The sequence below is a fragment of the Colius striatus genome, chromosome 3 (genome assembly GCF_028858725.1).
Source record: "Colius striatus isolate bColStr4 chromosome 3, bColStr4.1.hap1, whole genome shotgun sequence".
Taxonomy (NCBI): Eukaryota; Metazoa; Chordata; class Aves; order Coliiformes; family Coliidae; genus Colius; species Colius striatus.
Genome location: NC_084761.1, coordinates 17,397,524 through 17,412,553, shown reverse-complemented (window position 1 = coordinate 17,412,553; position 15,030 = coordinate 17,397,524). Strand labels below are relative to the sequence as shown.

The 15,030-nt window shown below is 61.8% G+C and overlaps 2 protein-coding genes across 2 annotated transcripts in view; one reads left to right on the top strand and one right to left on the bottom strand.

Annotated features, from left to right (window-relative positions):
- MLST8 (MTOR associated protein, LST8 homolog) overlaps positions 1 to 15,030 on the bottom strand; it is a 69,756-nt gene that overhangs the window by 23,661 nt on the left and 31,065 nt on the right. The gene's annotated exons all lie outside the window — the stretch shown is intronic.
- CASKIN1 (CASK interacting protein 1) overlaps positions 1 to 15,030 on the top strand; it is a 30,533-nt gene that overhangs the window by 7,497 nt on the left and 8,006 nt on the right. The window contains 9 exon segments of the mRNA XM_061993411.1: positions 7,454 to 7,505; positions 10,249 to 10,346; positions 10,440 to 10,585; positions 10,674 to 10,769; positions 10,954 to 11,084; positions 11,160 to 11,268; positions 11,493 to 11,601; positions 11,704 to 11,798; positions 11,871 to 12,019. Of these exon segments, the coding sequence (XP_061849395.1) occupies positions 7,454 to 7,505; positions 10,249 to 10,346; positions 10,440 to 10,585; positions 10,674 to 10,769; positions 10,954 to 11,084; positions 11,160 to 11,268; positions 11,493 to 11,601; positions 11,704 to 11,798; positions 11,871 to 12,019 (985 nt within the window).

Genomic DNA, 15,030 nt, shown 5'->3' with positions numbered 1-15,030 from the left:
GCTGCCCATCGCCGTGCCCGTCCTGCCCACAGGCACACACTGCAGTGCACAGGGTGTGTGGATGGCCACATGTAGAAGCCAGGCTGCTCTGTGGACGAGGACAAATGGTGGCACTGAAGGCACTATGGTTAAAATAGACCCTTACGGCATGTTTTGCAGTGTAGGAGCTCAGAGCCCAAAGATGCAGCGGAACCTATTGCCCTCTTACTGCTCTGGACTGCCTATAAACACATGTGCCCAGAGGCACACTTGCTGGGGAGCTCCCTGTCACGTCCCAGTGATGCTGGACTGCCATGGGGATTGTGAAAGGCTGGATGATAGTGACTTTGAGAGATACAAAGCTACTGATCTGTCCCTGCAGGCCACTGTGGCTGGGACTGGTCTTCCCAGGGCTGGAATGGGGCTGGGCAGGATCATCTCTGCCAGGGCGTGGAGGTGAGTGGTCTCAGCGTCTGTCTCTCCCTGCGCCCATGGCCTGGGCAGCCTCTGCTGGGGCACCAGGGATGCGCGGTGCCAGGGGTGCTGGGATGCGGACGTGGGGACAGGTGGGCAGCCCTGGACTGCCGATGGCCCTGAGCAGCCCCGTCCCGTGCCGTGCCGTGGCAGTCTCGCTGTGCTGGTGGTGACTCCTTCCAGCCAGGGTGATTACTGGAAATTACCCGTTTCCCGCCGCCCCAGTGCGGGGAGAGCTGGCTGTCAATTAAGGCTCCGTGGAAGCAGCACCAACATGTGTTTCCGCAGAGACGGAGGTGGGCGTACGGCTGGCACCGAGCCGGTGGTAATGGGTATAACGGGGCTGCTGTGAGGCTCGGTACTGGTTGTGTCCCAGCCGCAAGGCCAAAGCTGCTGTGCCACTGCGCTGCCTGCACCGCTGCCCATCCCTGCTGCCGGCTTTCCTGCATCCCTGTCTGTGTGGGGACAGCACCAGCAGCTGTTGCATGGCAGGGCAACGTGGCACCTTGTTATATTCAGGGGTCAGCAGGTTTGGTGACAGCTTGGAGTGGGCAGGAGACTGCTGGGACATGACAGGCAGGGTCCACACGCTGGGAAGGAGTGTCTGCAAAGCTAGGGAGGCTGAGCTCCAAACCTGGGGCTGAGAGAGGCCCCATCGGGCTGGGACTGCCCCGGGGGAACCTGGCTGATGCAGTGTGGCTCAGATAGGCTCCGCAGCACCATGAGGGAAAAGGTCAGGTGAGGATACAGCTCGGTGGCCAGGGAGAGTGGGAATGCTCATGGCAGCCTTGGTGAGCACCACTGCCTTGGCACTGTGATGGTGGGCACCGTGGGATGGCAAGTCTTCTGGCCAGCTCCAGATCCAGATTTTGGTGGATCGAGTGTGCCCATGTCCCCCACCTGCCCTGGCAGCTACAGGATCAGCCTCTTGTCCTCCCTTGGGATGGAAAAGCACCCTTTTAAACAAAAATAAAATTACAGAGGAGTTCCCACTGCCTCTTGAAAGCTACATTTAAGTTGCTTCCTCCTGGCCCCAGGGGACAGCCCTGCGCTGCTGCAGCACCGTGACTCAGGCTGCCACAGCCTATTGATTCTGAAGTGCAGATTGCTCTGCTGCGCTCCTGGGGGAAGGCTCTGTGTGAGGGCCAGGCATCCCAGTACCCACCAGTGCACTGAGGACAGGGCCAGCATCCCCTAAAAGGGTCTCAGAATTTGGAAAATGGCTTGTGATGGGCACTGGGGCACCTAGCTGTAGGTGTCTGGCTGTGGTGTGTGATGGGGTGTCCGGCTGTGATGGGAGTGGGTGTTCAGCTGTGATGAGCAGTTAGTATCCAGCTGTGGCGAGCGGTGTGTGTCCACCTGTGATGTGCACTGAGATTTCCGGCTGTGATGGGCACGTGAATGCCCAGCTGTGGTGAGTGGTGTGTGTCCAGCTGTGAATTGCTGTCCAGCTGTGATGGGCACTGGGTTGTCCAGCTATGGTGAGCAATGTGTGTCCAGCTGTGATATGCACTGAGATTTCCAGCTGTGATGTGCACGGGAATGCCCAGCTGTGGTGAGCAGTGTGTGTCCAGCTGTGATGGGCAGTTGTTTTCCAGCTGTGCTAGGCACTGGGTGCCTAGCTGATGGGTGTCCAGTTCTGATGGGCCACTGTGGTGTCCAGCTGTGGTGCGCACTGGGCTGCAATGGGTCCATCTCATCTCTGCCACCTCTTTGCCCCAAGGCAATCCCTTCCCACGCACATCCAGCAGCCTGTGAGCTTCCTGGTGCATTATTTATACAGTAAAAATCGATCAGAAGATGATAAAGGCTTCATTAGCATCTGAACATCGAGCCTGCCTCGGCTCTTGACATGACCTTGGCTGCAGGAGTGCAAGCCTTTCCCTGTCTGACAGCGGTGAGGACTGGCTCCCTGGCGTTGTCACCAGACCCAACTGGGACTGCTCCCTCCACCTCCATGGGGTCCCCACAGGGACACATGCATGGACCCACCCACTCTGCCCACGCATGTGCCCCCGTGGGGATCTCCCCACAGAGTGGACCTTGTCCCTGCTGCAAGGAATAAGACCACTTGTGCCAGGGCTCCTCGTGCAGCGAGCGCTGTCAGCGCCCGTTGTTTGCGTGGCACTCGTCAGCAAGGATATAATTAAGAGCAGCTATTTTGGATGCTTCCTTTATCCGGCAGCTCACGGCGGTGCCGCTGCAGGGTCCTCCCCTCACCTCCCCCCAGCTCTGAAATAGGCGCTCGGCTTTGCTGTGAACCTCTTCCTTGTGGGTACTCGGTGTCATCCTGCTCATGGGGTCCTGGGGGTCCCTGTTGTGTTTGGGAGACACACACAGAGGGGGAAGTGGCAGGGGTGGTGGGGCTGGAAGGAAGGAGGATCACTGCAGTGGAGTGATGGAGGGGATTGCTTCGGCCACCGCCGCCAAACTGGTGGGGGGTGGGCAGTGACGGTTTTCCCCTCATTAAGTAGATGTTTATTTAGCAGAGGCTGGAGCCATCTGCTCCAAGCAGCCGCCGGATCCCTGTGAGCTGATGCGGTGCTGCCCCGCGGGGGGAGCCGGGCGAGGGTGTGCTTTGTCAGCGGGGGGTTGGCCGGGAGCCCCTGTGCCCCGGCCGGGCATTGATTGCTGCTGGCGCGGCGCTGGCTGCAGATGCAGGGGGCTGGCACGTGAGCACAAAACCAGGCACTGTGTGTCCTCGCTGCTGGGAAAGGAGAGAAGCCCCAGGTCAGGGGCCACATGGAGGCACCGAGGTGTCAAACAGCGCGGGGCTGTGGCCTCAGACATGGGTGCAAGGGAAGGGCTGGAGCAGCTGAGCGTGGGGGTCTCCCTGTGATGGGCACCAGGATGCTTGAAGCCATGATAGGCACAGGAGTTTCCCTGTGACTGATGTGTGCCAAGATGCCTGGAGCTGTGGTTAAGCATGGTGGTCTCCTTGTGGTGTGCGCTAGGATGCCTGAAGCCTTGGTTGAGCACAGGGGTCTCCCATGGTGTGCACCAGGATGCCTGAAGCCTTGGTTGAGCACAGGGATCTCCCATGGTGTGCACCAGGATGCCTGAAGCCTTGGTTGAGCACAGGGATCTCCCATGGTGTGCACCAGGATGCCTGAAGCCTTGGTTGGGCACAAGGATCTCCTATGGTGTGCACCAGGATGCCTGGAGCTGTGGTTATGCATGGGGGTCTTCCCAGTGGTATGCACCAGGATGCCCAGAGAAGCAGGCAGGCACAGGGGTGCAGGGGGTCAGGGTGATCCAGCCTGACACTGGTGCTAGCAGAGCATCCCCCCTGGGCACCCCCAGCCCGGCACATGCCGCCGGCTGGTGCGTTGCCTGCCATCACACTGCTGCTGAGGGCTGGCTGGCGCCTGGCAGGGAAGGTTGAGGCTGGCGAGGCACTCGCTGCCCTCGCTGCATGCAGAGCACCGGGCTGAATTCGAGCGTGCATTTAGCTGCTGTGAGCCTCGTGTTTAAGTGGAGGCATTTCTGGGAGCAGCGGCTGCGCTGAGCTCCCGCAGTGGTGTTTACTCACAGCAGACGCTGCTGGCGGTTGGTGTCTATGACGGGCGGCTGCGGCTCCCAGTGCACGCAGGAGCTGTGGGCAGGAGCTGCACCCGGCAGTGCTGGGGCTCACTGCATCCCACAGCACAGCACGTCCCCCTTTCCTGGTGTTGATGTGCTCCTGCCTGACCTTGCCCAGCACTGTCAGGATGCTCACAGGTACAAGCTGCTCTGAGAGCCAAGGGGGGCCGTGCCCCGGGGCTAGGGTGCAAGGCAAGTCCTGTGCTCCCATGCTACACACCCATCACCTGATGGGGAGCAAAGAGGGGACACTGGGTTGTCCCAAGGACAGTGGTGAGGCTCAGATGGTCTGAATAGGGGCCTCAGCGCCGGCAGTACCAGCATTCCTCTGCAACACCTGCCCTGTGCAGGCAGGGCAGGATGGTGCTTGCAGGTGGTCAGTGCTCTCTATCGCCCCTCCAGCAGTATCAGCAGGGAGGACAGCCAGGGACATACTCAATGCCCGCTTCTCCTCCCCGCTGTGCCCTTCTCCTTTTGTGGCCAGTGTTTTTAATTGGCAGCACTCTCAGCTCCCTTCCTCTCCCTTGTTAGTGGAGGAGTTCTTGTGCTTCGCAGCCATTAATGAGCTCTTCCATGTCTCACTGCCTCCAGACAGGCTGCAGACCCCGCAGGGTGGCGGTGGGGCTCAGATGGCTCTGGGTGCGGATCCAGTCGGGTGTTGGGGTGCCCATCCTGACCCCCTTTGCCCTGAAAACCACAAACACACAGCCATGGCAGGGTCATGCCAAGGGCTTGGTTGGGCTTCAGGCTCTAGCTGCATCCCTGTGATCTCAGTACAGCTCCCTAATGCCCCATACCAGGCCGCTGTGCCAGGCAAGCGTGGCACTTCATTACAGGAGGGGCTTAATTGCTGGGCTCTGGGACCATGGCACAAGAGAGTTTTGCTCATAGCCCCTCGTGTTGCCTTCCGTGCCCTGCCTACTGGGACGTGGGACCGATGCTGCACCCAAAGATCTTTTCCCAGCAGCACTTGAAGCCACGCTGGGGCCTGAGCTGGCCGCAGCCCGACACAGGCACCGGCAGAGGCTCGTGGCCTCTGCCAGAGCTTTTAACGAAAGTCAAACCGCTGCGTGGCTGGAAGTCACTGACTAAGCACTTGGCACGGGCGTTTGATGGAAGCGCTAAAGAGATTTTGGCAGCCGCAGGCTCTCCTGCAGGTGCAGGGGGGAGAGATTCACCGCTACGGTGTGTGTGGATGATGCGGGTTTGGGCCGGTGTTGGCTACTGCCGGCACGCGCCTGGGAACCGGCGTCGCAGGGTGCAGCGGTGACGCAGACGGCATCACCCCTGCACCCTGCCACGCCGTTCCCCAGGCGTTGCCCCATCCCAGCCCCTCGCTGGGAGCGACCCGTGGGAAAGGCTGTGCGCCGCAGACCCACTGACATCCGTTTGTCCGTCTGCAGGGACCGCTTAGCCGGAGCGGGGCCCGTCTTGGGGCCGGAGATTGGAGCCAGTGCCGGGCACGATGCCGCTCCTGCGTCCGCCGACTCCTTTTGTCTGCTGGCCATTTGCATCCCTGGGGGGAGGTGGCTCGGCCCCCTTCTCCTGGGAGCTGCTCCTTTGGCGCTGGGGTGGCAGCGGAAGCGGCCCCGGGCTCCTCTCCACCAGCACTGAATGACACCTTTGTTGGGGAGCCTGGCAGCAGCACGGGGCTGGCGGGGACCCGCTTGGCCTCAGCCTCTGTGATTGCTCCCGGTAGTGGGGGGTTCTGCCCCTCAGCGGTGCCTCATCTTTCCTAGCGGTGCATGGGGATGCTGCTACGGGGATGGGATGTGGGGGACTCTTCCCCAGGTCAGGGAATTTCTTGGGGTGGTCTGTTAATGTGTTAAATTAGGAGTGTGGGCTGCCAGGGCAAAGGGAAGCTGCCCGGTCACATGGGGCTCAGGCTGGTGGTGTCTTGTTTGCTGGAAGCAGAGTGAGTGGGACTGCCTGTGGGGACCCTGCAGTGCCCTGTTGTTCTTTATGCTCTGGGGACCCGCTGGCACTGCTCTGTTGCCTCTCCTCATACCCAGAGGAACCTGTGACCTTCCCCAAAGCCTGGAGAGCCTTCTCATCCTACGGCCCTCCCATGGCACCATGTGCCAGGAGCAGAGGCTAGGGACCTGGTGAGCGAGGGCTGGTTGCTGCGGCTGTTCAGAAGCTGTCCTCTGTAGCTCACGCCCACCGGCACAGGGCTGTGTCATCATTAGCAAGTGTCCTGCAGCTCGAACTGTCGAGTGGCCAATGGAGCATGGAAGGGAGCCAGCACTGGGTGCCAGACCCTGGGAGCCTCTGCATGGGCAGGGAGAAACCTCTGCCACTGCTCCAGCTGCTCCTGGCTCCATCCATCAGGCGTGGCCCAGGCAGAGGTGGCTCAGCCTGGCGCTGCTCCCGAGGGTTGTGGGTCAGGGCCGGGCACAGCTGCCCTTTCCGCCGCTGGTGCCCACTGTGCCCCCTTTGCTGACACAGCCTTTTGTGCCCAATAATTGAATATCTCAGTGGGATGCTGACAAGGAAACAGAGGACAAGGGAAATGAGCCAGGCCACAGCCGTGGTGCACAGGGAACATCCCCCTGACCTCACATCTCCCTTCTCTGCCTGAAGTCACCCCTTGCAGCTGGCTTCTCCCAGTGAGCGCTTGTCCTCGACATGCTGAGCTGCCATGTGTGCATAGCCACCCCTTCTCTCTGCTGGGCGTGCAGCCTTTGGGTTATTTGCTGTAGGCTCAGGGCCATGCCAGTTCTGGCTCACTGCAGTGGGCACGGGGGCTGTTGCATGGGTCCCCAGCCTAGGACTCTTCTTGGCTGCGACCACCCTCCTCCTCCTCCTCTTCCTCCTGCTTGGGCTCCCTGCTGGGTGCTGTGAGGAAGAACTGGCTCACTGGAAATCCTGAGTGGCATTTTTCGGTTAAATCTTATGTAAATCTGTCTCTATCCTTCTTCCTGGTGCTAATTGGATTGCTCCGAGGTGGTTTATTTTCCCACAATGGGTGGTAGCGGGGGGCAGTGCCAGGCAGGGGGCTGCAGGGACAGGGGACATGCTGGGACAGGGCGGGGTGTACACAGCTCCCTGCTTTGCTGAAGCAGCCTGACCCCGTGATCCAGCGTGGCACTAAGGGACCGTGCCGGAGCCCCACCGAGGTGAAGGAGCTGGGGAGGGAAACCCACAGCAGCCTGGGTGGACAGAGGCCCCAGTGCCAGGAGAGGCCCTTGGGTTCTGCTGCCATCCCTGGGGACCCCTTTACCTGCCTTCAGCTGCCCGCAGGCTCGGGCAGCCCTGGTTGCCACCACATTGTGCCCCAGCTTGGGCTGCAGAGCTGCAAGGAGCCAAAACCTTGATGGGGAGAGAAATCCAGAGCTGCCACCTCCCATATGCCTTGGGTCCCTGCACTGGCTCCTTCTCACGCCACTCATATGCTGTCCCCTTCCCTCCCTCCCAGAGCTCCTCGGATCTGCAAAGAGAGTCAATGTCAACTTCCAAGACACCGACGGGTGAGTGGGAGCCCCGCTCCTGGGGTTGTGTGCAGTGGGGTGGGAGCAAGGGAGTGCATGCAGTGGGATGTGAGCAAGGGAGTGCATGCAGTGGGATGTGAGCAAGGGAGTGCGTGCCGTGGGGTGTGAGCTGTAGGATATGTGTGTGTGTGGGGATGGAGTCTGTTGTGTCTGTGTGGGCACGCCAGGTTCTCCAGAGCAATGTGGTCAAGCTACTGGGATCTGCATGGGCAAGGGCTCTCATCCCTGTTAGCCAGTGTGACTGAGCCCTGCCTGCACCCCTGAGCTGGTGGGCTTGTATGTAGCTGCTGTAGACATCAGAGGAGGCGGGAGGTGAGGGCTGAGAGGTAGAGGAAGAGCTGTGCCCCGCGTCTGCTGGCCTTTTCCCAACTCCTGCCGCAGGCTGAGGGTTCTGTGGATGCTGTGTCGGGAGCAGCTCTGCCAGGTGCCAGGCGGGTGAGCCATGATCTCGCCAGGCTGTGCCACCATTGTCTGCTTCACAGCCGACATCCAACAGGTGAGGGGGAGTGGGGAAGGGGGCTGCAGGCCCACTACCCACTGATCACAATGGGGCTGCAGGCTCAGGAAGTCAGCTGAAGCCTTGGGGAGGAGGGGGCTGCAGTGAGGTCAGGCAGGGGTGCTTGCAGGGCTGGGCAGCAGCTGCCCCTCAGGTCCCTCAGCTCTTCCTGCCCTATGCTCCACTCACTGAGCAGAGTGGCAGGACGTGGGGCTGGACGATGCCACTTGTTCCCCAGGGATGGCTCTGCTGTGGCCATGGAAATGATGGCGAGTGGAGAGGCCAGATGGGATGAAGGAGGGGACAGCATGCCTTGGGGACATGCAACTGCAGCAGCCGAGGTCCCTCCTCATCCTCGCCCCCAAGCAGGGCTCTGGCACCAGGACGGTGGCAGTGGGCATCATCCCCTGGTACCTGCCAATGCATCATCTCTGTCAGCCTGTGTGTCCACACATGTGCGTGTGCAGTGGTGCGTGTGAGCATGCGAATGTGCAGCTGAGCATGCGTGTGCATGCAAGCTGTGTGCACGTGGTGCTGCCTGCATGGGGCAGGGGGTGGAGGGAGAGGGGATGCATCACCCCACAGACCAGCGCCAGCAGCTCACTGGAGTGCTGCGCATCACAACAGGGCTGGGGTGACTGTCAAGAACTGCAGGCAGGGACCCTGCTTGGGGGGTGCAGGAGCAGCCTTGCAGCAGGGGAACAACCTCTAGCCTCCTGCGCTGCTCTGGGAAGGGCTCTACATAGAGATGGTGCAGGGCAGACCCAGGCTGCAGCCTGTGTGTGCTCTGCCCGACCTCCACTGTGCTACACCAGTGCAGCCACCCTGGGGCCATGCCTCAGTTTCCCCATCTCTGCTGTGCCTCCTGATTCCCAGGCTGATCGGCACTGTGAGCGAGCACCATGCTGGTTTCCCCAGGGGATGGTGCCCTGCACGACACGTGGCCTTTGTGGCCCGATGAGGCTGTGCCGTGCTGGGGGAAGCCCCCGAGGCAGCCCTGGGGAGGGCTGCGATTTGCACCATCTTGAGCGGATTTGAGCAGGGCGCTGGAGTGGAAAACGTTGACATTTCCCAGGCAGACGTTAGGGATCGGCCTCCTGCACAAGCTGTCTGCTCACATCGCCGCTCCCCGCCGCAGGATCGCAGGCGGCAGCTCTGTGGGAAACGTGGTGGCCGGAGCGTGGTCCCCAGGGGGGGACGTGTCCCCCCTCAGATGGGGATCCTGGCAGTGGGGGGCAGATGGGATCACCTCTACACTGCCCATCTCTGGCACCAGGCAGCCATGGGGGCTGACAGATCCTGCTGGGGTCAGCAGCCCATTCCTGTGTCCTGGTGACCCTCGGGTGGCCCTGGGGATGTGACGGGGACACTGAGCGTGACCAGGCCTGGAGCAGCGGGATGGCGGGCGCGAGCACAGCCATGTGGAGAGTGCCGCTGCTGGGAGCAGCAAGTAGGTCAGCTCCTGCCATGCTTCCCAGCAATCAGCCTCCCAGTTTGGCCGGTCCTGGGTGCTGTGAAAGCAGCGTGGGATGCAGGGCCAAGGGCTCTCCCTGCCCCATGGCAAGGCCCGGCAGAAGGCAGGGACGCGGCTGCTGTCTGACAGCCCGTGCCACCCTGTGCCCATGCCCATGGTCACGATGCTGGGGCCAGGCTGTGGAAAGTGGGTCAGTGGGGAGGGCAGCTCCCTGGCACTCCTCAGCCTTGGCAAGACCCCCGCTGTACCTGCACTGCCCGTCATCTCCAGCCCCGTGGGGGCTCAATATCCCCAGGGAGCGTTTCATCTGCAGTCATCCCCAGGTCAGACTCACCAGGCCCCACTCCCAGTTTGGAGCATCCACCTCCTTGTGTCCCACTGTGTGGGTTGTGGGAGTCTGTCCTGAGTCTGCAGTGCCCCAGGGGTAGATAAATAAAGTGACAGGCTGGAGAGCAAACTCCCACTGCTCTGGTACCTCCCACCCTCTGGGCATTGTTGCACACCAGGACATGACCAGCTCCTGGCTCGGCCACCGCTGGTCCCTGTGACAGCTCTTTCTCCAAGTGCCCGTGGAGGGATGTAGAGGTGGGGTTGCCCAGGTACTTGTGCACATGGGAGACTGTGGGAGGCAGAGCGGATGCCCTGAGGTGCTGTGGCAGGTGCAGGCTTGAGGCCGTGCTGGCAGGCAGGGGCTGGCAGGGCTGGGGAGGGGACTGGGACACGGGACCCCTGATACCATGGCCAATCCCTAGGTTCTCGGCTCTGCACCATGCGGCACTTAACGGCAACACGGAGCTCATCTCGCTGCTGCTGGAGGCACAGGCTGCGGTGGACATCAAGGACAACAAAGGTGAGTCCTGGGGTCCTGACTGTGGACCCCCCACCCTGTGTCCCTCTGCCCATCCCAAGGGGCTCACTGCGTGCCCGTCCTGCCCACCCACAGGCATGCGGCCCCTGCACTATGCGGCTTGGCAAGGCAAGAAGGAGCCCATGAAAATGGTGCTGAAAGCGGGTTCCTCTGTGAACATCCCGTCAGACGAGGGCCAGATCCCGCTGCACCTGGCTGCGCAGCATGGGCACTACGACGTGGTACGGTGGGGCTGGTGGTGGGGGGAGGGGGGCCGTGCCACCCTCCCTGTCCCTGCCCTCGCCAAGCTGGAGTCTCACTCCTCTGCAGTCAGAGATGCTCCTGCAGCACCAGTCCAACCCCTGCATCATGGACAATTCGGGGAAGACGCCGCTGGACCTGGCGTGCGAGTTTGGTCGGGTCGGAGTAAGTCCCTGCAGGGCTGAGGCCCCCGAGAGGAAGGTTGGGAAGGGGAATGGCGAGTCTCAGGGCCGCCCTGGGATAGCTGGTGGAGGGGAGCTGTGGTGACCGCGCCATGGGGGATTTGTGGCTGCTAGAGGGGTGTGCTGAGCCACCTTTGCAGCCCTACTCCATCTGTCTGCCGAGCCAGGTGGTCCAACTGCTCCTGAACAGCAACATGTGTGCGGCGCTGCTGGAGCCCAAGCCAGGGGATGCCACCGACCCCAACGGCACCAGCCCCCTGCACCTCGCAGCCAAGAACGGCCACATTGACATCATCCGGTGAGTGCAGTGGACAGGGTGGGCAGCACCATTGCCCCCTGCCCCCATCCTTGCTGATCCCCTGTCTGCCTGCAGGCTCCTGCTGCAGGCTGGCATCGACATCAACCGACAGACCAAGGCGGGCACGGCGCTGCACGAGGCAGCCCTCTGTGGCAAGACGGATGTGGTGCGGCTGTTGCTGGATGTAAGGGCCACCCTGACACCCTCAGACACCCCCAGCCCAAGGACAGGCTGTGGGAAAGGATCCCATGGCTGGAGGCTGTGGATCAGCATGTGCCCCCCTCCAAGAGAATGGGGGTGAGGGCACCAAGGCAGCAAACTGTGCCCACCAGCTGCCGGGCTCAGGGTGCCCTGGTGGGTTCTAGGGGGTTGGGGGTGGCCTTCCAAATGCTCTCTGTGCTGTTGCAGAGCGGGATCAATGCCCATGTGAGGAACACCTACAACCAGACAGCTTTGGACATCGTCAACCAGTTCACCACCAGCCAGGCCAGCAAGGAGATCAAGCAGATGCTGCGGGGTAGGGGGACTGGGAGGGCCCAGGGGGGTGCCGGGCTGGGGGAGGGGGGTGACAGCCCCCCAGGGCTGGGTGACCAGTGACACTCCCTCTCTGTCCCCGCAGACGCCTCCGCCGCTCTGCAGGTCCGGGCCGTCAAGGACTATTGCAACAACTACGACCTGACCAGCCTCAACGTGAAAGCCGGGGACGTCATCACGGTGAGTGCGGCCGGGGGGGGCCGGGGAGACCCCGCTGACGGCACCGGCCCCTGACCCGGCCCCTGCCCGCAGGTGCTGGAGCAGCACGCGGACGGGCGCTGGAAGGGCTGCATCCACGACAACCGGACCGGCAACGACCGCGTGGGCTACTTCCCCTCCAGCCTTGTCGAGGCCATAAGCAAACGAACAGGCAAATAATTCCCCTCACTCGCCCTGACCCCGTCCACCTCCCAGACTCACAGCCCCAGGGAGCCCTGTTTGGGTCAGGCAGTGACCGAGGTGTCAGGTAGTGAAGTGGCAACGTCCCTGTCCTCCGTGGGGGGTTGTGTCCCTGCCGTGGGCGTGAGGATGGTGCCTTTGAGGGCATGGGGCTGATGTCCTTCTTGTGCGTGGGGCATCGGTGCCCCATGAAGTGTGTGGGGACAGTGATCCTGTTGTGCATGTGGGGCCGATGTCCCCACTGAGTATGTGGGGTTGCTGTTCCTGCTGTGGGGTCGATGCTGGCAGTCCCGGGGTGCTCTCGCGGCAGCCCCCGGGCCAGACCAGCGTTGCGCTGCAGGAGGCATTTGTGGTGCCAGGAGGTCAGTGCTTTGGGAGAGCCAGGGACATCACTGCAGGTTGGGGGTGACGGCACAGCAAGTGGGACCTGGTGCTTGGGGTCTGAGCAAGGGGCCTGGGCACTGGTACCAGGGACTTGGTAATGCCCCATGGGGACTCTCTTCCTGGCCAGGGTCCATCTTAGGGATCAGACCCTGTTCCCCTGCCCTGCGGCTGCCTGTCCCTATCCTCATCCCCATCCCTGTAGGGTCTTGTGGGGATCTGTGGTCACTGGCGTGGCCCATGGCTGTGCCCACTGCCGGGAACAGTGTGATGGTGCTGGTTGGTGCCTCTGCAGGCAGCAGTGAAAGGCTCCACATTGAGTGTCTCCTCCCTGGCGCCACGCGATCTTGGAGACAGCTGTGGTCAGGGAATGGTGACACTTGAACAAGATCCCAAGGCAGCGATGGCACAAGTGGCTGCCAGGCACTGCCGCACTGGCCGTGGAGGCCGCAGAAGTGCCATGTGTTGGACGGGGAAACGCTGCTCTCTGGGTGTGGGTTGTGTGCTGCTACCAGAGTGGCAAGGACGATGGCTCCTGGGATGCAGCTGGCTCCTCAGCGGTGTTTGACAGAATGTGGGGTTTTGTAGCCACCCCATCAGCTGCAGCTCTGGCTCCGTGCAGTGGGGCAGCAGCGTGGGGTGCCAGCAGTGGCTGCACCAGGGCTCAACTGGCCAGGCACAGGGGAAACTGGCAGTGCAGCCCCCAGCCCAGCCGCGCAGCAACTCCCCTCCTCCTGGGATGCTTTCAGGAGGAGCAGGACCCTCGGCAGCCCAGCTGCAGAAGCCCCACATTCTGCCTCCCGCATGGGGCTGCCTGGAGCGTATTCATGGTGTGCCAGGAGCTGTGGATGTGCCATGGGCCGTACCCTGCTGTGGGACTGGGGCCTGCACTGAGCTCCCACTGCTGCTCCTTGGCTCAGCTATTCATCGATTGGGTCTCCCTTCTGGCTTCTCCATGTTCCTTTGGTTGCTTTTTTTCGTTTGCTGCTTTTTTTCCCCCTTTCTTTCTTTTCTTTTTTTCCTTTTGGTACCTTTCTGGCGGCGCTGAGCGTGTCTCTTATTATTTTGGTTCTTTTCATTTTATCTCTTGTTATGTTTTATTATCAGGTTCATGGGAGACTGTAACAATCCCCCAACAGTACCAAAAGATCCCGCTCCCGGCTTACGGGGCTGCTGTGCTAAACGGTGACGCCTCGTCCCATCCGTTCCATTCCCTGCCTCCACCTCCACCTCCACCACCACATTCCCATCAGACTCTTTTCAGTTCCTTTGGCTATCACAGGCTCTCCCCTAGCAGTGCCGACGAGCCGCGTTACGGACAAGGTAGTTCACCGCTCGCTTCGTGCTCTTGATGGATTTCTCTCTTTTTCCTTTGAAGCCTGTATCGAGTCTTTTCTTTCTGCTCGGCCACTCTCCCCGCCCTTGCCATGGTGCGTTTGCAGGCGTGTGCGAGTGTGTGCGTGTGTGCATGCATGCAGGCGTGTGTGTGTGCATGCCGGTGTGTGCATGTGTGTGCGTGCGTGTGCATGTAGGCAGGTGTGTGTGTGCACACGTGCATGCCATCCGCCCCCTCCCCTGCACGCTCTCCGGCACATCCCACCTCCGCCACCCCCTCCCCGGTGTCCGTGGCTGCAGGGCAGGGCTCCATGCTGCTGCCTGTCCTTGCTCTGCCCACACCCGCCGTTGTCTTTGCCTTCCCTGTCTATCCAGCCTGGGGACCTCCATAAACACACTCCAGGCTCTGTGCTGGGGCACAGGGCTGGGCAACGTGGTGCCCGACCAGGAGCTGTGGGCGCAGGGACCCTCTTGCCCGCTGCAGACTCCATCACAGGGTGTCCAACGCCATCCAGCCGCTCTGACTGGGCCTGGGCCACGCTCAGAGCATGAAGGGGCCATGGCGCCGGGTGTGTGTGCCCAGGGGATGCTCACAGGGCTGGCTCAGCACAGGCAGTGCCCGCCTGCACCCTGGGGCCCGTCCCCATGGCATGGGCAGGTGACAGGCACTGCAGGCCCACGTACCGGGAGTGCCTAGAGAGCAGATACTTGAGTGGGAGTTTGCAAAGTGTCTTCTGTCTGGGGATGGGGGTCTTTGTGCATGCCTGGGAGGCAGTGGTGCAGCGGGTTGTGTTGAGAAATCACCGGGGTGACCGTGCTGGTGATGGGGACAAGGGAGAAAAGTTTTTCCCCAGGGCTTTCTCTCCTGACTGGGTTGCACAGAGCCTCACGCCTGTCCCAGCCCAATTATGGTGTGGCCGTTTGTGCTCCTTCGGTGAATTTGTCATCTAGTACCATCCATCCCCTGCTCCAGCCTGGCTGCTAATGGGCTGGGCAGCATAATGACTGCCCAGAGGCTGGGCAGCGGCAGGGTGACAGTGCCCCATTCCTGGTGGCTCCTTGGTGGCTGGCGGCAGGGCTGTGGCAGTGCTGGGCCTGGCAGGGTGCTGTCCGTCTCTTCTGATGCTGTTTTAAACCCCAGGCTCGGTGCTGGGCAGCCCCAGGTAGCTCCAGTGCCAGCAGGACCTGGCAGAGGTGGGCAGCACGGTGAGCTGGTGAAGGAGCAGTGCTTCAGGGGTGACCCTCAAGCCGTGCCGTGCCAGGAGGGCCGGGTCCTGCTGTGTCTCCTGTGAGGGGT